This window comes from Thermobia domestica, chromosome 2 (assembly GCF_964235325.1).
Source record: "Thermobia domestica chromosome 2, izTheDome1.hap1.1, whole genome shotgun sequence".
NCBI classification, from domain to species: Eukaryota; Metazoa; Arthropoda; class Insecta; order Zygentoma; family Lepismatidae; genus Thermobia; species Thermobia domestica.
In genome coordinates, this window is record NC_137455.1 from 52,522,366 (window position 1) to 52,547,160 (window position 24,795).

Sequence of the window (24,795 nt, forward strand, 5' to 3'; positions counted from 1 at the left end):
TGATCCTCATAACATTACAATCTTATAAAGTCCACTAGCCTAATCCTAATAACATTACAATCTCATGAGACCCACTACAGTGATCCTAATAACATTACAATATTATAAGGCCCACTAGAATGATCCTAATAACATTACAATCGTATAAGACCAACTAGCGTAACCCTAATTATTGTACAATTCTAGTAATTTGTCAATTCATATGTAATCCCGGGATTCGATTCTCGGTGGGAGGGCACAAAAATTTAATTTCACAATTCACTTTGCAATAATTATTCGACCTCTTTAGGTTAAAGGGCATAACCGTGGGATTTTAAAATTTAAAAAAAAATCAATTTCGTAAATTTACTTCATATTCATAATTATGTTGACATTAACTTATTTCACTTTTGTCTGTAGAATTTTGTATTTCACTATGACCTTTTTCTATCGTTGTATAAGTAGAATACACAGGGTGGTAGGTAACTCCACCGACAAACTCTGGGAGGTGATTCCTTATATGAAATGAAAGAAAAAAGTTCTTATAAACATAGGTTGAAAAACGTCTCATTTTAGAGTTATGAACCGCCGAAAATTCGAAAAATCATGTTTCGAAACGCTCTGTTATAGAAACTATAGGACCTATAACAAGCGGTTTAAGGAATTACACAGGAACTAGTATGTGAACTATCTAAATATCCATGTTTTACCATCCTCCGTTATCGGCGAAACGAACGCGTTATTAGTACTTAAAGGAGTATCCTATACATTAGTTTCCTTTTTACAGTTCGTTTCACGTTATTAGTACTTAGAGGAGTATCCCTATACCTCAATTTCCTTTTTACAGTTCGTTTCGCCGATAACGGAGGATGGTAAAATATGGATATTTAGATAGTTCGCATATTAGTTTCTTTGTAATTCCTTAAACCGCTTGGGATCGGTCCTGTAGTTTCTAAGGCAGAGCGTTTCGAAACGTGAATTTTCGAATTTTCGGCGGTTCATAACTCTGAAAGGATACGTTTTCCGTCCCATGTTTATTAGAACTTTTTTCTTTCATTTCATATAAGGAATCACCTCTCAAAGTTTGTCGGTGGAGTTACCTACCACCCTGTATATTTATAGCTCTACCTACCATAAATCCAAGCGACCATAAGAAGCTCCATAAGACAAATGAGAATGACTGGTATCGATCCACTAAACCAATCCAAGAGCTGAATAACATACATTCCTCCCTAGAAACAGAAAAAAAAAAGAGATTGATATATTCAAATTATGAATATTGAAAAGGTTTTCTTTTCTTTGCAATAAAAGAATAACCATAATTTACTTTAGGACTTGCCAGATAATGAACCTCCAAGAAAAATGGAAATAAACTTCTTAAAATTCTTTGGTATTTTTAACTTTAAGTTAATAATTTTCGAAAAAAAAAACTTGATATGATTATAAAATGAATAGATTCTTAATTAATTAACACAACTAATAACTTTATTAATTAACAATAATAAATAACGGTGATAAGAACTAAGTATTAAAGAAAACTTGTTTGTATAAGTATTTTTTTTTAATGTTGCTCATGTTTATGGTATCCAAATCACAACTAAGGAAATCGGTAGACTTGGATATATGTGTGGTTACAGTGACTGCGTAGATGGAAAATGTTCACACTTTCAGTAACCAGTAAGATGTAACAAAAAATGCTACGTCACTTTGCAGTAGATTGCCGTTCAAGCATTCCACGATCACTAAATAATAGGTTTTCGAACATTTATTTCGACGCTTCTAATGCATTTTATTGGACCAACTATTTTGAGCGTAGAATTAAACTACAGAAACTTGAACGCATTTCTACCCTGGTATTAACCCACGAAAATTAATATTTAAAAATATTTATGAGAGCTAGAAGAAAAGTAAAATTTACAAAAATTAAAATTTACATTGCGTCGTGATCTTACTGGTTACAGAAAGTATAACTTTACGTATTCAATACAATAGAAGTATTACTAATCATACATTTACTACTAGGTTCAGAAGGTAAATTGGTAAATTTTTACTTAACAGCTTTAATTTTCCATGAGTGTTAAATTTCCTTACTAGTTTTGTCAGTCTTAACTCTTATTTCTTAATAATTGTTAAAATTAGACTACCATCTGATATATTACATCGAAGGCTTCGATTTCCAAGTATATAATGATACACATAAATATACGTTATACAGGGTATTTCAAATCAACACTGACAACGTTTGGAAGGTGATTGCTGACACCAAGTTAAGAGAAAAAGTATAGACCAACCTGGGTGCACAAATGCTTCCTTTCGGACATATAGCCTGAAATGAACTTTAAAGATCCATGGATCCAAAACTATGGGAGCTACCGTAGTCGGGTCAAGACTTCACTTAGGAACTAATGTGTGCGCTATCCAAAAACATGTGTTAGAATCCCAAGGTATTCACGCAACAACTTTTATAGAGGAAGTTTGGCTACAGGTATATAATTTGAAGTACTCACCAACTACCTCTATAAAAATTGTTGCAGCAATACCACAGGATTCTGAAATTTGGATAAGGCACATACAAGTTCCTAAGTGAAGGCTTGATCCGACTACTGTAGGTCGCATAGTTTTGGAGTTATGGATCTTTTAAAGTGCATTTTTTCATATTTTCGGCAGCCTAGAACTCCGAAAGGAAGCATTTGTGCATCCAGGTCGGGCTACACTTTTTGTCTTATCACGGTGTCAGGAATTACCTCCTAAACGTCACCGGTATTGCTTTGATACACTCTGTATATATGTTGGCTAACTTCACAACAAAATTCATATTTACAGGTAGCAAGCTGTCAGTAGCTTGTTAAGTTCAATTACATGATGATAAATACACTTTGGCTTAATTTCTAATTTCTTAGGTATCTATCCAAGGATATAATCTATCTGTATCTTCTTTTTTTATATTTTATGGTTGTACAACATACGTAAAATACTATTTATAATAAAAAAGTTTAAGAGTTAACTATAATTTTATTTTATATCTGATTGACGATAGTCTGTAATGCCGTCTTTACTAGTTTCATAGTAAAAAGTTTGATGGTATCATATTTTAGTATCAGCTTCAACTTAATATGTTGTGTGATTCTCGAAAAGCATTAATACTGATGTAAACAAAAAAAAAGTTTTTATCAATTTTCTCATGTCATTAATTACCTTCAAGCATGGTGTTTTGTTCATCTCAGTGTGATATATTGATTGATATATACCTCATCTTTGGATATTTGTATTCATTATACGCTAATAATCTTGGCTAATAATACGCTAGTAATTAATGGCAAGATATGTCCTCTCAGCAGATATCTTTACTGTTTTCCTAAACGTCCCCTGTTAGTAAACCTAAACCTTTGAAATCGGGGAGTCGGCGGTGCATCACCCTGAATAATATTTCAAATATTGTGAAAGTTAGGTAGCTAAAGTATATGATATAGAAGAAACCTTGTACAAAACGTATATGTACCTAGAAAATTATTCTAAAATTACCATACTAAAATAAATAAGATAATTCTATTAACATATGGTATTATCACTTACATTCGTCACGCACAATAGTGAAACTAAGAACATAACGAAGCAGACTACAAAGCACACCCATTTTTCCTTCCGCCTTAAGCTGGGATACTCATCCAATATGCATGAGATAACAACTTCAGCTTGCACGAACTACAAAGAAGAAGCATCAATAAATCTTACCATTCATTTTATCATGATTTGGTTACTTAACTACAGTAAAATTTTACAAATTTTTATTGATTGAAACTTTACACAAATACTGTTTTTAAGAATACTTATTTTGCTGTAGAACATTAAAAACAAACATGATGAAAAGTTCACCTATTTGGAGCATGTGTGATCCCTACAACAAACTTTATGTGGTTGGTACAAATATTGACATATTCAGAATGACCTTCACTAAATTTTAAAAAGTAGTAAATTCTTTAAGTGCCAGAATCGATGATTAACCATTCATTGAAATTATCACTTGTCTGTTTATTCTATTGTTATTATGTTTATCTGTTTTTTGTGAATACTATACTGGGTATCTTCACCTGTAGTGTTCATCTCTCTAAATAAATAAATTATCTTGTGATGCAAGTGAACATGATTTTATCTGAAATTATGGTAAACTTGCTTTCATAAAGAACCATGATCCCAATATCGTGCACGTACCTTGAATATATACGACAAAACTTCGAACATCAAAACAACAATTCATTTCTGATTTATCTTTTAATTTAAAAGAAAATGTTTGACAACATTAATAAAATTCCCAAATAACTGTTGAAATATGAGCGATAGAAACCAATAACATATTTACTCGTTAATGGAGGCTGTTTAATCATTCATCTCTTTATTTATATCATGTAGATATTGTAGAACAGCGCAGATCTACAAGTCCATGTTGTCCACACAAAGTGTACATTTGTATTTAAGGTACAAATAGTATTTATGGCGGACAATATGTTCTAAAGTTACTTATTGTTTATGTAGACCCACATAAAATTTCTGATTTTCACATGACCATTATTATTTTATATGATGAATCTTCAAATTCATTTACTTAAATAATATTTGATATTTCCAATAGTCATTTATAATAATTATTTACAATATTTCAAGATATAAGTTTGTAATGTACATTAGTATTCGTAATTGTATTTAATTTTATATTCATATGTTAATAATTAATTGCTTTACATTAATAATTGATAAAAGTAAATATTGTTACAAATTTGAGGTTTATCTCTTGTCATTAACACGTTTCATCTTTATTCCATTCTGTTCCATCAGATCTCCTTTCTATTTGTAAGTTTTTCTTGTTCTGTTGTTTCAAGGTTAATTTTATTTCGATTTTTTTAAAAATTAATCGTCATTACTTATAATTGGGACTTCTATGGCCTAAACACTGTGAAAATATGTATGGATTTTTGCCCTAAAAATAACAAAATATAACGTAATCGCATAAAGCTGACTGTAAGCCTGATTAGAGATAAAAAGGAAGATATAAAGCCTGATTAAAGATATAAAGGAAGATATAAAGTCTGATTAAAGATATAAGGGAAGATATAAAGCCTGATTAAAGATATAAAGGAAGATATAAAGTTTGATTAAAGATATAAAGGAAGATATAAAGCCTGATTAAAGATATAAAGGAAGATATAAAGCTTGATTAAAGATATAAAGGAAGATATAAAGCTGATTAAAGATATAAAGGAAGATATAAAGCCTGATTAAAGATATAAAGGAAAATATAAATCCTGATTAAATATATAAAGGAAGATATAAAGCCTGATTAAAGATATAAAGGAAGATATAAAGCCTGATTAAAGATATAAAGGAGGATATAAAACATGATTAAAGATATAAAAGAGGATATAAAGCCTGATTAAATATATAAAGGAAGATATAAAGCCTGATTAAAGATATAAAGGAAGATATAAAGCCTGATTAAAGATATAAAGGAAGATATAAAGCCAGATTAACCAGAACACTTTCCTCTAAGAAAAGTTTTTGGTTCGGAATTTTTGTACACAGTGGAAATTCAAAAGTATCGTTTTAATGTTAACAATACATTATGCATTCTCTATACATTAATTTTTATATTCCAAATGACATAATTTTAATTTCCTTATACCACATCTTTTAATTTTAATTTGCATACTTCATGTCATTACACTTGAATTTCCATACTCGAATAAATAATCATAAATAAAACACGCTAAAGAAGCTAAATAAAGGAACATAATTTTCCAGACTCAATATACCATGTCATCAGACTATAGCAAAGAGGAAGTAAAAGAAAAATACATCCACCTAATCTCGTGTTTTACATATTGATTGTTATATTAAAATGTCCTGAAAGAAAACCTATGATCAGAACATAGTAGGTACTGGAAGAGTAGAAAATACTAAACAGATAGAAACATGGCTCGCAGAAGATCACTGCATATAAACATGTAGATACAATAAGGGAAATGTAAAATAGTGGAGAATGTAGAAAGAGCGAAACATGAAGGAAAACTCCAGTGTTGCAATAATAAAAGAAGAAGAAAAATGGTGGCTGCGTGGGTGCAGAAATTCGGGGAAAAAATATATTTCTACATTATGATGATAAAATGTTCGATCTTGAAAGCAAACTTCCTTTATGAATCAAATTTAGAAATTATCTTCCATTTACCCCTCATGTCTTTCTTGTAAACAACATTTTGAATCTATATGGGATTCATCTCCACCTTTCTTAAGGAATACAAGAGAAAAAGGAACTAAAATTAGCGTGAAAATTATAATGAAAAATCAAACGGAGATTTTGCCTTCTTGTTTCTTTAATAATGTTACATGTCTTTCTGTCATGCTACCTGGCTTCAGATTGATAATAAACCTTCTACATTTCAAAAACATTCAAATTTCTATTCAACTTTGGTCTAATTGATTCCTGTCTAAGTTTAATCATATTTATATATAGGAAAAACTATATATAAATATATAAATAAATAAAAGAATTTCTTCATATTATTGCAATTGCAATACAATTACCTAGGTACAATTCTAAATTTGAATAGTAACAGTATTATAGACAATACACAACAAATACCATACCTCTGTACCAAGACCCAAAATGAAGATCATAAAAAAGAATAAGACAGACCACAGTTGTTTTAAGGGAAGCATACTGATAGCTTCCGGATACGTGACGAAAGCGAGACCTGGACCTGAAATTAACTTTTTAGTTAGCTAAAACAAGGTTTCTTTTAGAAGAAATTATAGATGCAAATAATGTAAATATCTTTCCTATATTTATATAAACAAACAAAATTTTATTGAAAAAGGAAGTTCAGAAACTCTTATACAGTTATAAATAATGGTAATCAATAAAATAAGTTCCGTGAATATCAACATGCATATACAAACAACAATATAATTTGACAAATAAATTCAAGAAAGGCTTACGAAACTAAGCTTTCTCTGGCACTTGTAAGTAGATCTGGAATCATTAATAAGGAAAAGATTATATTATAATTAACTAAATAACCACTGGCATGACAGCCCTTATGGGCTTAAGCCGCTACTAAACTACAAAAACCATGTAAATACCTCTGCTGCATTTATGTAGTTAAATAAAGCATAAAATTTTATTTTGTTATTGATCAAATAGAAATAATCACAAAATTCCAGGAACTTCTGTACAATTATAAATAACTGTAATCAATAAAATAACTTCCGTCAATCTGAACGTATACATACAACACACATAGGACACATAAATTCATGAAAGCATTATGGAATTAAGCTTTCTCTGATGTTTTATCCAGATCTTGAATCAAATACGGAAAATATCAGATACGTACTAGTCAGTAGTAAAAATTTATTACTTAGTTATGTTTGTTGATGAATTTTATCAAATGTTCAGCTTTTTTAGTAAGTTAAAATACCTACATGCAGTGTGTATCCTTTAATAATTTTAAAAAATCTAAAGAAATTTCTTATAAATTAAATCACTCCACGAATAACTAATCAATTTTCTTATTTTTCGTTTTAGTACAGTTATCTTATTTTTCTAACTGGTTTAGTTTTCAGGTGCTTATTGTGGAACAGATTAACTACACTACTTACCTCCTGTAGCAACATCTGCCACTGGGACACCAGTTTGATGGGACATATATCCAAGAACGGAAAAAACAACGAAACCAGCGAATATACTTGTAGAACAGTTCAAAATGGGAACTATGATGGAATCTCTAACAAATGAAAACAAAACACTGAAATTATTTACAGCTATCTATGTTTATACAGACACAAAACAAACAAAAAAATAATTTCAAACCATTAAGTTTCAATTAAATTGTATTGCAGCAAGTTTTCTAACTATGCTTTTAAGAAATGATTTTTTGTAAAAGAAAAAAAAAAGAAAAAAAAAAGAAAAAAAGTAAAATAAAAAAAGAAAATATTTCTTCTGAACCTACACTGAGTATTTCAGTAGTAAGGTTCTAATCAAAATCAGAATATTTTACAAACTTGTAGTCACTTTTCAATTAGGATTCTTTTTTAATGTTTTTTTAGAAAAATAAACGTTAAAAGAAGCAGAGAAAAAAGAATGCTGGCAATGGTTACATATCAACAATTTCTTACATCACTAATTATAAATTAATTTTTGCATAGAAATGTAAGATTCTCATATTGCTAGTTTTTACATGTCTCTCACACCGTTAACATATACAGAAAAATTATTAAGTATACAATTTTTTCCCGAAGAAATTACTGTAAAAGTGTTTTTTCAACGTAAACAGCTGTTTACCAAGATGTCTAACTTCAAATTTGGAACCCTTATAAAATGTGTTAAAGCGATTCTATTTTCATGTGAGTGACTTAGCTTGTAAACAAGGTCATAGAACAAGTGGTCGAAACTGTATTTGTGAAAGCTACTGTATAGACGCAGTCAACGAAGAATATGTGTTTCACTTATCTCAGTGATCGCCAAACCATCGATCGAGAGCTACTAGTAGCTCGCAGGGGACATTTTCGGTAGATCGTCTTAATGCTCCGGTTGCCTAACCTTGATTGACTAAGTTTATAGACAATAAACAAACGTAAGATTTTTCAAAAAACTTGGTAGTTCTTTTGGTTGGTAGCTCACAGTAGGATTTAAAAACGGTACGATAGCTCACAAACTTCATAAGTTTGAGGACCACTGACTTATCTTTTTAGTAGTTTAACAAACTAAGTGAGCTACTTTCTTAAAAATATCATCACTCTATCATTTTTTATTAACTTAGGCATACACTATTTATTCCTTATATCATATTGTTAAAGTACAGGTGAGCATAAAGTCTTGCACTGATTACAAACATTTATTACAGAAGAACCGTTTGACATAATAATGTAAATACTAGTCAGTTACATAGGTTAGTATTATAGGTTTTTTAAAGACCACTTACGTTACTTACGTTACTGATAGGCGATTTGCTTTCGTGATACCACAGCACGCATTGCGCTTTCTCCTGCTTCGATGCCATTTCGCCAACTAACCCGCGCGCGCCAAGTAACGTATTGCGTCACTCTTGGATAGCACTAGTGCCATCTATTGGTCTTTAAAAGAACTTAATACTAACCTATGCAACGTACTAGAATTTACATTATTCTGTCCAACGTTTATTCCGTAATAATTTTTTATAATCAGGGCAGGACTTTATGCTCACGGTGTATACGTGGCATTAGCCAATAATATTCTATTATACTAAAAATGTATTTAATGCGAAAAATATAAAATACGGGACAAAAATAAATGACTAAAAACGCTATTAAAACGAATGACGATTTGGTCGTTTATTTTTGTCCCGTACATTACGTATGTAAATATTAAAGCTAATTTCACTAGTTACTTCCTCCCAAATAGTATAAAATTAAATAATATACTGCATACCTTTTACAATTGTTTCGAAATTGATTAAAGCTCGCCATGTTAATTATTCCACCCCAACCAGGACCTAGTGAGTAAAATATCTGAGATGCAGCATCTACCCAAACCTAGAATAACAAAATTATGGCAATAAATAACATTAGATATTTTATTTAAGTGTTGCAAGTTTGATTTAAAAAAAAAAAAAACTTACGACAAAATAAAATTAACATCCTATATATGCAACATATGATATATGAGACTGCCAAAAGGAATGCGGAAAAAATCAAATATTATCAATTTCTCTTGTATGTTTTCTTTACGGTTGTACAGTTCGCAGCAAAAAACCTGCAACATGAGCATGTAAGTTTATTGTGAAACAACGAAATCTTTTGCTCCAAAATAAGTGTGCAGAGGAGGACGCCGAGGTTTCTCCTGGCGTGATTCGTGCCACTTAGACGTTATGTTGATTCCCTGCGCTGTTTGGCGTAGTTTCACAATAAACTTATACGCTCATGTTGCAGGTTTTCTGCTGCGGACTGTACATATTTACGTATATATTGCTTGCAGAGTCCAAGTGCTACTTCGCTTCATGAAGGGAGTACATCCAATATCAAGAGTTCCAGAATTATGCTATCATTAAGTTGACCATACACTCAGCTCAATTTATCAATTATCATCTAGTATCAAATTACAGTTTAAGGTGGGAATAAAATAACTTTTTTTTTTTTTTGTCAGGACAATTAAGAATAACAGTAATTTTAAAAATAGCAGCATAATAATAGATGGTAATAGTTTGTGGAAAATTTATGCGAAAATTAAAGATGTAGAATATTTATTTTCACTTCAGAAAATTTTTGATGCTTAAGAAGTGTTGTCAATTATTGTAGTATAAAACTGAAAAATAATTGTAACTAATATAGGGTATTCAAATATTTGTGTGAGAGCTAAACACCAGGATTTCCTCTATGTCACAGCTAGCGTATTAAGTATACTCTATAAAGAAATGAAATTATTATCATTCAAGTTTGCAAACTAACTCGAAATAACCTCCAAGAAATGAGAAATGTTCAGCAAACGAAAATATGAGGAAATGACAAATGCACTCCTCTAAAGAAAAAAATAATACAAATACTAATTTAAATTAATAAACTATGCGACATGTAAATATATGAAGCAACTGAAATTTATTTAATAGATTTTAGAGTTTGACTTTTGAAAGTGATATTATTATATAAAAAGTTACTTTGCACTACGCATTAAATAAGTGGTTATTGCACTTATTTTATAAATTATTTGAATTGGTTCATATGTATACAGATGTTCCAGGAATAAACCGAATAACTTTACATACGAACTTCAATCAAGTATATCTAAAAAAAAAAAAAAATCTGCGATTTTGGTCGGAAACGCCTAATTACAAAAGTTAGGACCAAATCAAGATAATTAATGAAATTGGTCCTTGGCTACACTGAACAAAACAACCGATAAACTTCGCATATGTTTTCAGGATCTCAACACGAGAAAAATGTCTATCTGCGACTTTAGTTGGAAACGGCTAAATGGGGTCAATTCAAGATAACTATCTGCGAATAAGTATACGAAGTTTGTCAGTTTATTCCCGGAACACGCGTATATATGTATAAATAACATTAGCACATACGCTGGTGAAAATACACTTAAGAATACTCAGTATAGATAGTCAAATTCGAACAAAATACATGCTGTAGAATGTGTGTATAAAAGGTATAATGATATTAGTTCGAAGATTCCGGCGCAACTGCTATCATGGAGGGCAGGTTGTTGGCAGTGTCTCAGAAGGGCATAGTGCTAGTAGTTTGAAAGTGTATTACTGTGTGTAAATCCATTGAACGTCGACCACAGTTTGTTCCTGTAATGACAGCGATTGCAAATTAAGTAATTAAATGTCTTCAGGCTTGACCATATAGTACGTATGCTAGGAGCTTAGTGGTCATCCACAGAATTGCTACTTGCCTGGGTTATGACGTATAAATGGCCCATCGATAGTGCACACAGTGAGAGATAGATGGGTTCACACAGTATACGTGACACCCAGAGTCACCGCGACACACATGAGAGCACATGAATAGAATGATCAGTCGAGCCTCCCTTACTGAGAGAACGGCGATTACCAGTGTAATCAAAGTTACTTTGGTTCTTTGTGAGCGTACAAAGACAAAATAAACCATTGTTGGAAGTAGATATTGCAACGTTACTTTTACATGATTACTACGCATCAATGTTCGCTCTAGCCATACAAGATCAACATCAGGTATTCTGGTGTGGGATAGTGAACTATATATTCCATTCTCCTCTCGATCGTGACGTTTTCAATCGTGTCTTCCGATTTTATCTAGGTACTTTGTTGGACTCCATCTTCTAGCAGCAAGTTAAACTCTTCCCCATACCGCCAGGCTAGCTCAGAGTGCTCAATAACAATTCAAATCTAGTACGAGACCCTGCTAGGTTTCCAGACCTAAGTCCTATCCAACGCGTGCAAGATAATGTGACCGTATTGATTCTAGCAACGATATTCATCCAGCTACACCAAGATCTTCAAAAAGCATGGAATATGCCTCACACAGGATCTGTGTGACGAGATAACTAACCGAAATACTGTTATGTGGTCGCTTAGGATTGTTACAGATGCTATTACGGCGAGTACTATATGTTTTCAACACCCTGTATAGCATGCTAAGGATATCCCATTGAAAGTATGTTGCGCTCTACCGGAAAGGTTTTTTTGCTGTCGCAGCATTAAATTCTATTATCTTTCACACATTAATAATTTCTGCATAAGCATCAAACGTCACGTACTTTTATTGTATGGATAATTTTTACAATGGTAATGAGTTTTTCTACATTTCTTGCAGGATCTGTGGCCATAGAAATGTTTGGCGATAAAATTCATTTGTGTCACTTCATATTATATGAGTTCCAGTACTAGAAGAATGCAACAGATGCCACTAAAATTTTGTGTACTGTATTTAAAAAGGATCAGTATCTGATAGTACATGCAGAAGGCAGTTCGAGAAATTATACAACTCGGTTGAAGATGAACCTCAGTCTGGATTTTTTTTAATAGGAGCTACGCTTTTGATTACGTCAGAATTGTACAGAATCTTGGTGTTGGTCAACAAACAATTTTTGGTCATATCAGTCAGCTGAGATTTGTGAAAAACTACTCGAAACGGATTCCACATGAACTGTCTGAGGAAAATCGAAAGATCTCCGTGATTATCTGTTCTCTCCTGGCTAGGTATGGAATAGGGTCCTTCTAGATCGTCTAGAAACTTAATGTGAAAAATTGATCACCTACGTAAACATGGTTACAAAAAGAGCTTACTGTCAACCAAGGTAAGCCATTCCCTCTACATCCATGACATTCTTAACTCTAAAGAAGATATTGTTATCAGTATGGTGGATTGAAAGAACCAATTCATCATGAGTTATTAAAAGCAAACGAGACAATCAATTCTGAAAAAATACTTCATTTGGAAATCTTGAGTACAAAACTTTAAAAAAAAAGCCAGCTGTAGCGAACATAATAGGTCTCATTCTGTTGCATGATAATGCAAAACCTCATGTTTCTTTAACGACCAAGCAGAAAATAGCGGAGCTTGGGTAGGAAGTTTTAACTCCCTCCCACATGTTCTTTTGATATTGCTCCCACAAACTACCACCTCTTTTTGTCTTTTCAAAATATCTTAATTGGAAATAATCATATATATATATATATATATATATATATATAAAACCTACCCTTAAATTCTTGAGTTGACTCCAGTCAGGAGATATATAGAACATAATACCATCAGCAGCTCCAGGTAGCGTCACTCCACGAATTAACAAAATAAATAGAATTACAAAAGGGAAAGTTGCTGTAAAGTACACAACCTGACAATAAAGAAAACATTGCTATATATCATATCTGTTATATATCACTCCTTTTCAGTTGATAAATAAAATTAAACTCTCAATACAACTGATTTCAGCACTAATTAATAACGAAAACATGGTATCTCGTTTGGTACCATTGAAACATAGTCGGCAAGTTGAGGTTAGTGTGGAGAATAGTGCAGGTAACTGGCTGCGCTTTGTTTTTCCGCCTATGACTTCGGCAATATCCGACAAAATATCAGATTTTGTAATTTTGTCGGATATTGTAATTGTCTAAAATATCAGATATTTGATTTGAAAATGATACAGTTGTTATTAATATTTTCTATCAACTTCGATATCTAAATTAACTTTTTCCTGAAGCTTTCCTAACAAAGATTGTAACCACCAAGCGAAATTATCAAGCAAAATAACTTCATCTGTCTTTCTATATGCCTTTAAAAAATTCAATATTTTCTTCAAAATCACGTTCAAATTTATTTTTATAAACTTAAAGTACCCAAAATTTAAACATGAACTTTGAAAATTTATTTTGGTTACTGTAAAATAAGGAAGCGGTATCAAGCTATTTGTTTAAGGAAATAAAAACAGATAACATAGGCATAACATCACAGTTATAGAAATTTTTCCTATAAGCAAATAGCAGAGTAAGGTATTTCATAAGGAGACCTGAGTTAAGCTCTACGCTACAACCAGCAAGTGTCCGAATCTCGGAAGGGAATGGTGCTGGTTGATACGAGGAGCTCAATCGAGGAGTGGGATTTAAGATCTGATAGTGAAAAGACAATACAGTGAAACCTCCCTTAACGGACACCTCTCAATAACGGACACCTCTATAATACGGACAGATTTTTTTGTCCCGGCAAAAATATATGTTCTTTTATGGAACGAAACCCTCCCTTTTACGGACACTCTCAGATACGGACGCGGACAGTCCTTTTTTCCCCCAAACGTTTCAATAACCTCTTCATAACGGATAGGAATTTTTCTCGATTCTGCGATATATTACAGGAGACAAAAGTATTTTCCCCACAAGTGTATCTATCATGAGTCTAGACCGGTGAACCATCAAACAGAACACCTTCAAGCTGAACTTCAAATTATTTTATTCTGCCCTCAATAAATTGCTTTCTGGGGGAAATTCTAGAAAACCTTCAATAAGCTATAACACTCATGCAGGGTCAGTCGTATGGCCAAGAATTCTATACGAAAGATCTTTCCTTCCCTAACAAATTTAGTCCTTTTTCCTCTGGACCTTGCATCTTTCCGACAATTTCATAGATAACAAAACAAACGTTGTTTGATTTACAATAACATTTTCAACGAACAATGTTTCCTCTCTTACATTCTTAGTAAAGCAACTTTCTCTAAGATGATATTCTTTGCGATTGGGGCGAGTCAACAAACATATGCACTCCCAATAACTTGCCTTTTCATCCATTACGCCAGTACACAAACACACACACACACAGATATTTTTTCCGCAACCGTACTGAGGATTCTCAGTGGACACTAGCTAATGAGTTTAGCCGGTTAGTTGGTTCCTAACGCATTTTTTGAGAAGGTCCTGAAAATTTGAAATAAATGAAAAACTCTTTCCCTCCCGCTTTCCTCTCCCATGTAGGAAGAAAATGATCATACATGCATTATCTTTTGCAATATACGAATATATTAACGTTCCCCAGCAATAATACTATTTAACATAAATTAATTTCTCCTTCATCCCTTCCAGTAATTCAAATACGTACTAAATAGAGTATTTTCATATTGAATTTTACGTATTTACGCTCATACATAATATATCTACTGTATATTACTCCATACAACTATCGTTGCGAGAAATTAAATTACTGTAACCTCTCTGTAACGGACACCTCTCAGTAACGGACAAAAATTCTTGTCCCATTGGTGTCCGTTATTGAGAGGTTTCACTGTATTAAAATAGGAAATCATCAAAGCTGAATTAGTCAGTGAGTATTACATCTATTTACGATGTTGGATAGTAATAATGCTTAAGTTTCTATGCCATTTCAATTTAGTAGATTTTTATTATTAAGATCATTTCGAGTTCTGATAGCTTGTGGTGTGATGTTGAAAAATATCCAAAGAAATTATTTCATTTCATATCCTAAGAAATTCATTAAATACATCCTTAAGTTTTCTTAATTCAAGGTGTTATAAATTTCTGATGAGCAACGCTATGCCCCCAAGTACAAAAGTTTCTAAGATATTAAGTTATTTCAGTTTGAAATTTGTAGCACACGTTACTACTGTGAATAAAAAAAAAAATTATGTTAAAACTTCTTAACTTTACCTTTTGCTAAGCATAATAAATTTGCTCCGGTTGTTTCCGAAACTATCCAAAACTTGTAAATTTTGTTAAATACACATATTGGTTACACATGTAAGTAACACATGTATTTAAAAAGGTTGATTTGGATAAGGGCTTATGTACTATTTTCTTCACAATGCATTTCTATTGCATAGACTACTATGTTTAAAGATAAACTTAGGTTCGCACAAAGCTTATCAAAGTATACGACACAATAACGATATATATATATATATATATATATATATATATATATATATATATATATATATATATATATATATATATATATATACCAAGTAAGAGAACAATATCTGTAACAGATGAGTCAAAAACCAAGCAAAAAGAACCTCTCGTGTAAAATTTCAAATTGTAAATTATTATATTGTAAATTATTCATTATAGCCTTGGAAAATTCAAGATAGCTAATAAAACTCAACTGACCAAAGCAGTATATATATATTTTAAGATTATATCTGTGTTACAGTTTCGGGTATGTAACATAGCCTTCCTCAGACACATTATGAGAGAGTCCAATTTTGACAGCTTATATACAATCTGAATGCAAGACACGCCTTCTTTCTCTTTACAAAACGTAAACTTTTAATTGGCTTTAAAAAATAAATTTTCAATTAGATGAAGTCACTTTCTCTTTTTGCGCACCTGTTATGAAACTTTTAATTAGGTGTTTGTCACTTACACTTCCTATTCACTATTGTCCTTCTGCTGTTCTCCATTGTACTCCTATTCTAATAGATTGTGTTGATCCTTTTAATTCTTCCTTTCTATTTTGTCTACCATCTTTTCCCATAATTCATGTATCACAAGCCCACTAGACCAATTCATCAATTTCTCCTTCCCATATTTCTTAATCCACTGAGCTTCTTTCCACTTTCTTATCACACTCCTTTTCTCCCTTTCTAATCCTTTTATTCCTTCCCAATCTATCCTATGTCCCATTTCTTTAATGTATTTATATATATTGCGTTGTTCTCTCTTTTTAGTCTGGCATCGTCCTTATGTTGTTTTATCCTTTGTTCTAATCTCTTTTCTGTTTCTCCTATATACTTCATGTCGCACTCTTTACAATTAACCTGGAACGCTACTCCTTCCTCTTCTGATATTATCTTCTTTTCTTTCGTCTTTCTTTTATCTCTCACTAAGTCTATTATCCTCTTTCCTCCTTTCCTGTAAGTTTTAATCCCTTCCTTCCTCAACAAGTTCTTCAGGATCTCTGTTTTCTCGCCTAACTTTCAATAGCAAACCATCTCTTTTCTTCTTTCTCTGCTTCCTCCTCTTTTCTTCCTTTTTTCTTTCTTCTAAATCTTCTCTTCTGTATCCGTTTTCCTTTAATAACTGACACAGTATTTATATGTCTTCTTTCCTTCTTTCTTGGTGGTTATCTATCATTTCTATCCTCTTTCTCATGTTCTGTATCGAATTCTTCTTAGTCCCCTTGTCTACATCACTCCTCTTGTGGCAGTATATCCCGGCATTGCATTCTTTCGTGTACAAGCTCGTCTCGAATTTTCCTCCTACTTTCTCTATACTCATGTCCATGAAGTTGATTTTCCTCTCTTTTTCTATCTCCATTTCTAGCCTATTCCCTTTTCTTCGTCCTCAATTGCTTTAACAAATTTCTCCAACTGTCTCTTAGTTCCTTTCCATATTCCAAGACAATCATCTACATATCTACAAAACATTACAAGATTTTGTCCTCCTTCTTCTTTTACTTTCTGTTCCCATCTGTTCATTACAATCTCTGCTAGTACCGGACTCAGTCTCGAACCTATGCTTAGCCCCTCTTTTATCCTCACCAATTTTTCACCTATCATGCATACGCTATTCTCCCATATCAGCTTTAGGACCTTCAACACTTTCTCAATTTTCCATTTTCTTATAATCTTATTTTCCATTTCCTCTTCCATTGTTTTTAACACGTACTTCCTCTTGACGCTCGGAAACATCGCCTTTACATCAACACTGAACAATATAGTTCTTTCTTTTCTGTCTCCCACTCATTCTAGGACACTTTTTTTTTTTACCTCTTCTGTGTTTTTCACTCTACTATTCTCTTATCCTTCTCTTATATCTTCTGCAACCTGTTTTATAACATAGCCTTCTTCAGACACATTATGACAGATATATCCAATTTTGACAGCTTATATACAATCTGAATGCAAGACAGGTGCGCAAAAAGAGAAAGTGACTTCATCTAATAAAAAAATTATTTTTAGAGCCAATTAAAAGTTTACGTTTTTTAAAGAGAAAGTAGGCATGTCTTGCATTCAGATGGTATATAAGCTGTCAAAATTGGATATCTCTCTTATAATGTGTCTGAGCAAGGTTATGTTACATACCCGAAACTGTAACACAGATATATAATCTTAAAATATATGTATACTGCTTTGGTCAGTTGAGTTTTATTATATATATATATATATATATATATATATATATATATATATATATATATATATATATATATATATATATATATATATATATATATATATATGTGTGTGTGTGTGTGTGTGTGTATAAATAAGTTAAAACTGTTCTTTATAAGAGCCTCACAATTAATAATAAATAATACATGAAAGTAATAAATTACTATAATTAATAGGATCAAGTGGGTACAGTATTTCTTTTTCAAAATTTTTCATGGTTAAAATATACCTTTCCATCTCCTATTCATATACTCCTGCACTTACACTTCTATGTTATTCTCACATGATTTCCCTGAAGATAAAACTCTTACATTATGAAAATATTGTATAATGTTTGAGGAAGAAATATTTCTAATTGTATAATGATATCATTAATTATTTGCAACCGTTTCCTATAGCTCTTACCTTTCCAATAGACTTTACTCCGTTCATGATACAGAAGTACACACATATCCAGGTGATTATGTTGAAGAAGAACACATTCCAAACTATTCCACCTGGAGATCCAATACCTTCGGATATTTCTAAAATGTACTCACTAAATAAGTAAAAAGAAAATGATGGAAATGATTTAGAATCAAATGTCTACATACAAAATTAGCCTGTTTTACATGACAGAGAAGAAAACACTTTTGTCACACATATTATTACCTCATTTTTGATCAATTTATTCATTTTATAAATACTCAGACCAGTGGCGTCGGAAGTATTTTTCAGCTGGGGGGGCAAAATGCTGTCTTGAAAATAGACACGGGAATGTAACATAGGTAAGATAATACGAAATATATGTTTGTAATGTAACAATAATTTGATTTGATTGGTTAATAATAATAATAATAATAATAATAATAATAATAATAATAATAATAATAATAATAATAATAATAATAATAATAATAATAATAATAATAATAATATAATTAAGCTGTAAACAGTTTCGTGAGAGTGAAATTTCCATATATTAGAGGCATCTTAGTTTACATCTTTAGATTAATTAATCCCGTGTCAGTTTTGTGCTGGATTTTGGTCTGGTGCAGAAATTTTCAACCACTGAAATCAGAATTAAAAACATATAAAATTGTAAAATTTGTACTGCTCACAATGACTATTTGTAAGTACAAATTTTACCATTTCATATACTGGTACATATTTTTAACTGTATTGGATATGGTCACACGGACACTATTAAAGAATCTTAAAGCTACTTAAATCACTTGGAAATGATGAAATTAAAATTATATTTTTAAAAATCCAGTTCTGGTGTTGCAGTACACTGTAATATTAGAAATTGCTATTTAGAACTACAAACTTTGTAGCACTTTGTAGTAGAAAGTAATTTGTTCATTATAAAACAGGCTACATAATTAAGTAAAAATAAGAAAATATATTTTTTTCTATCTACTTGACTTCGTACCAGAAATGGAAAAATGTAATTTTCACTAAAGACTTCATAAAATTTATGTAGAAAATTCAATTATACTAATTATCCAGTTATTTGTATTTTTTACTATACTTACTTTAGTATATCCAGTTTGTTATTACATTCACCTCTCTTCCTAATCTCATTATATTCACTTCACTTCACACTAATAAAGTACGACACAATTAATAAGAAATAATTCAAGTTTATATTGAATTTTAAGTGTTATTTTGTAATTTAAATAATTGGTTATAATTCGCATAATATTTTCACTTACGTAATTCTACATTTATTTCTTTTCAAAATTGACCAATAGTATCTTTTCTTTCGCTTGTCTTTGATATGAATTCTCTTGCAATGGTGGTGGTTCTCTTGCAAGTCTGGTCGCTACACATATGCAACAATAGCAGATGAGCCAATCTTTCCTGCGTCCTACACATTCTCAAGTATGTCTTTAGACGACACAAATAGCTGAATGATCTTTCGCAAATGATCAAGCAGCTGACATTGTGAGAACGAATGTCCCTAGACGAACAACTTGGTCGAGAAGGCTGCGAACAGTTGGGGTTTCAGCACTAATAGTTTTTAATATTCTGATGGTTGTCAGTGGCTCAGTCGTCATCAAAGTAAGTGGAAACCGCCTGAGCTGAGCTCATAATCTATCCAGGTTGAAATCCGACGAGTGAACTCCCAATTCCTGCTTCAAATATTCTCTTGAGAGAGGCCCGCCAGCTCATATAGCTCCTTCAGAAAGTATCTTCTAGAGTTTTATGAGTTGTTAAGAGGCCTGGCTGATTGAAACGACGCTGCACTTCATTCAACAAATAGTCAATGATTTCGAAGTACATTCTTGGAAGATCTGATACAGGTCCTAGGGTAGCTGCTATAAAAGGATTATCAGTTTCCTCCAATCTAATTGGTGTTCTCTTTGATCTTGATGAAGTGGGCAATTTTAAGTGTAGTATGTCTGCATTTTCCTTTGCTTCCTTATAGATGTTTTCAAATGCACTGTCCGTTCGTAGGTTTCTCAGTGTTGCTGCTCTTTTAGCTCCAAAAGCAGAAGCTTCAGAATTTTGAAGCACTTTCGCCAGTTGTCCGCAAGGTACAAAAGCACGTATACTGACTATCAGAAAAAATATCATTCCGAATTTGTTCATTCTATTCAAATACCGTTTTAGAATTACTTTTTGATCATCATTTGGACCACTTGTATTACTGATGATTCTTTTCCAACGTGATTTGAATTCGTTTGTAGTAGATTGAAATTTGATTAGAGATTTTCGCCTAACACATCAGCGAGTAGGACAAATAGGCAGCAAATGTTTAGATACTATGACAATATGGCCTTGTGTCCATCTTGAATAAAGAAAAACACAGCTTTCTTAGAAGGCTGGCTAGAATATTTATTATAAAAAATAAACTAGAAAGGTAACATTTTCGGAAGTATAGCACTTCCTTCCTCAGACTACACTCTCCAGACACACTCTATAACTGAAATCAGAAATAAAATTATATGCAATAAAGAAAGGAGATCATTAGGAGTGTTGTCTGAGGAAGGAAGTGCTATACTTCCGAAACCGTTACTTTTCTAGTTTAATTTTTTATTTTAAAACAAATATTCTAGCCAGCCTTGTAAGAAAGCTGTGTTTTTCTTTATTCAAATGTTTAGGATTACTTTCGTTGATAGTTTTACAGGGTTCAACAACAATGTCGGCGTGCGTATGTTGTCTATCGTTTTGCAGAATCCAGGTTAATGTTTCAAACGTCTTTCACTATGGCCCGCACATCACACAAAGATTCGCATTTTCCTGCTACTTCCTGCAATGGAAGATCTAATGCATGATTATTGCAATGAATGTATACAGCTTTCGGATGTTGAGTCGAAGTTATCTTCTGCACACCATTCACTCGTCCTAACATGATAGCTGCACCATCATGACACTGTTCGCGTATATTTTCTGCATTCAGGTTAGGTTTCGTTAGAATATCTTTGATCGTGAATTCTGTTTCCGATTTTGTGCCGCGTGGGGTGATCATTTCCATAAATATTTTGTTGGGTTTGACGAATCAGAGTCAATACAGCGCACACAGAGACAACTGTTCTTTCTTTCAATATCAGTCGTGGAGTCGGCTATGATTGCATAAAATGGAGACTCTTTAACTTCTGCTACCAAGTCTCTCTATATTGCATGTCCCATAATCTTTAAAATTTCATTCTTTCAATCAGCTGTAAGCCAGTTATCTTGTCGATTAATCCATTGGCTAAGAACAGACACATCCATTTTCTTTCATCCAGAAGTGACATCAAATTACCCGTACTCTGCAAATGTCCACTGATTGCTTGACCACTGCGAGCTAAATATCTAACACTACTAGTTATTATAAGCAGTGACTGTCTTCCTTATTCTTGTTTACAAACTTGGTCTGAAGAAGAGAATGTGTTCTGTTTCTGCACTCACTACCACTAGGACATATGTGTCCCACGATACATTCTCAGAGGACCCCTAGTAATTTACCACATTTTATTGCTATGAATCGATGTTCCACTGGTAAAGAGAAGCCTGCTAATGGTTCACAGAATTCTTATTAACATTATAAAATAGACAGGAGTGGAAGTGAACGTGAACAATGAAAGTGATAATGGAACAGATGAAAGTGAGGAACAATGTGCTAGTGATAAAGCAGTGGTTGCGTGTACTGTAATTTGGAAAAGAATGCCGAAATGTAAAATATTTGTAATCATAAATATGACCCAATTGTTTCTCTGACAATATATGTTTCATAATTGAAAATACAAGATGATCATGCATGTCAATACCACTGGGACATATAGGTCCCACGTAAAAATATCAGAGGGATACATAATGTCCCACTCTTTCCACGTCGAAAAACGAAACGGTGGAAAATGTTTTTTTATATATATTTATACGTTTGAAAACAACTTAAAATAGCCATATATTAATGTTTCTTACTCCGTAAAAAATGGTAGTGAAAGGATTAAACAAACGGAACTACAATAGAGTTCGCATTTTTCATATGCTCTGAATTATTAATCCTACCTTATACTTCCTCCTTACTATAAAACTTACTGTACTCTGCATATTGTTTGTAAGAACATTAATTTAACTTTATGGAAAATGTATTTAGGCCCTAAATGTCCTGTTACTCATTTAAACTTTATATTTTTCAAACTTTAAAATCTCGCTCGACGACTCGTTTCATATTGCAGACTTATGATTACTTAAACAACAATTTTAAAAGAATTTACAGTGTTTCGAGAATGTACACCAATGGAAATAAAAAGCATTTTCAATTCTTTTTCCTAACTCTTTCTGTCTAACATGGGGGCAGAAAAAGCGCCCGGTCCCTTGTTTCAAAGAGAAAGATGAATCTGGAATACAGAATTTTTTTCACATTACTATAAAAAGCAAAATTTAGTTCATATAATCAGTGTTGTGTGATGTTTTTACACTCTGAAAGTGAGGGGGCAAAACGAGTATCTTGCCCCCTTTGAAAATTTCAGGAGGGGCAACTGCCCCCCTTGCCCCCCCGGTTCCGGCGCCCCTGACTCAGACTGATATATATTTATTTCGTACATTTGAAGCATATTGAAATAGTTACACTTAAAAAGCATACCTTCATTCTATTTATCTATTTTTCCGCCTTAGGAACTCTGAGTTCATGGCTTCGTTAGAAGATACAAAATGTTTACATGAAACAAAATACACTTTATAGATATTATACATTCAGACAAATTCAAAGATACGAGGGTGAGTCAAAAATTATCCGCAATGTAACTATAACTTTTCTTACATTGTTCTCATACTGATCTCTGCCCTTGTTTATTTTATTGTTACGCTATTGTGGTCATGCTATGAAAATTTGATCGTAATTCCTAAATTTGTCTTACTTTTGTTGCAAATAGATCATGGCCGCAGAATTAGAAGTTGGCACCGAAGAGGAACAACGAGCAATGATTTTTTTTTTTTTTTTTTTTTTTTTTTTTTTTTTTTTTTTGAAGATGTATCAGAGGCCGCAGTACATCAAAATCGGCGGAACAGTGTCTTGACCCAACGAAGTGTCTACAAATGGATTGAAAACTTCAAAAATGGTTGCACAAGTGTTATACACGAGGAAGTGACTTTATGAAACCGAAGTCTGTTGTGGATGATTTCTTACGCAAAAACCATGACTAATTCCAGACGATATGCCACTTCATCAATAGTTACTCATCTGTCTAATAGAACCATGTCACATTCACTGCACGTTGTTCCTTTTTGGTGCACATTTCTAATGGAGCGGCCATAATCTATCTGCAAAGGAAGAAAGACAAATGGAGGAATCATAAATAAACTTTCATAGCATGACCATCACAGCATAACAATAAAATAAACGAGGACATAGGCCAGTACGAACAATGTAAGAAAAGTTATAGTTACATTGCGGATAATTTTTGACTTACCCTCGTACAAGATAACAATAATACTAAAATAGTAAGATAATTTTTAAATATTAATTGGTGCTTACAACGCATGTATTTTGATAATTTTTAAATATTAATTGGTGCTTATAACATATATATTTTGACAACACAAATAAATTTTAATGTCTCTACACAGAAAGATCTGCTTAAAGATATTTCTCTATGCTATAGAATAGGCGATTATGAAACAATAAGTTAAGATATCTTTTAAACTGCAAATTTGGCATTTGTTTGATAGAATCTGGTAATTTATTATATAGTTTTATTTCTATGTGGTGTAACGAGTTTTGAGTTTTTGTTAATCGGAAATTTTGTATATGGTTCTAGTGTTGTATTGCTGTAGATTCGAATTTATTGGAAAATTTCATTTATTCATATGTATGAATAATATTGTTTCGAGAATATAGATACAGGGTAAAGGAAATATTCTTAGCTTTCGAAACAGTGGTCTCCTACGTGTAAAATGGAACTGATAGCATTATTCTGAAGACGATATGCGTTGTAAATGGCTTTGTTTGTAAATGGCCAAAAATATAATTCCTTACGATATAAGTTACTGGATCACGCCAAGGTAAATGATTTTTTTTTTTTTTTATGTTTCCAAAATTAGAATCTTACGGAGTTTGCGCATAAGATAAATTCTCGTACTTAGTTTCCTTCACACATAATTGACATGTTCATCCCAGGTTATTTAGAAATGTCAAATACGTGTATGAGTTCGCCCAGTTAGGTGCAATTGATGTGTAATTTTAAAAAAATGTTTTCCCTCACTAAAAT

The 24,795-nt window shown here is 32.1% G+C and overlaps 1 protein-coding gene across 1 annotated transcript in view; it reads right to left on the bottom strand.

Moving 5' to 3' along the window:
• LOC145679678 (sodium- and chloride-dependent glycine transporter 1-like) overlaps positions 1 to 24,795 on the bottom strand; it is an 85,081-nt gene that overhangs the window by 20,269 nt on the left and 40,017 nt on the right. Inside the window, exons 6-12 of the mRNA XM_081750252.1 lie at positions 18,521 to 18,653; positions 13,196 to 13,330; positions 9,437 to 9,540; positions 7,630 to 7,754; positions 6,616 to 6,728; positions 3,553 to 3,681; positions 1,112 to 1,211 (exon numbers count right to left, since the gene is read on the bottom strand). Coding sequence (XP_081606378.1) covers positions 1,112 to 1,211; positions 3,553 to 3,681; positions 6,616 to 6,728; positions 7,630 to 7,754; positions 9,437 to 9,540; positions 13,196 to 13,330; positions 18,521 to 18,653 — 839 coding nt within the window. The remainder of the gene's footprint in view (positions 1 to 1,111; positions 1,212 to 3,552; positions 3,682 to 6,615; positions 6,729 to 7,629; positions 7,755 to 9,436; positions 9,541 to 13,195; positions 13,331 to 18,520; positions 18,654 to 24,795) is intronic.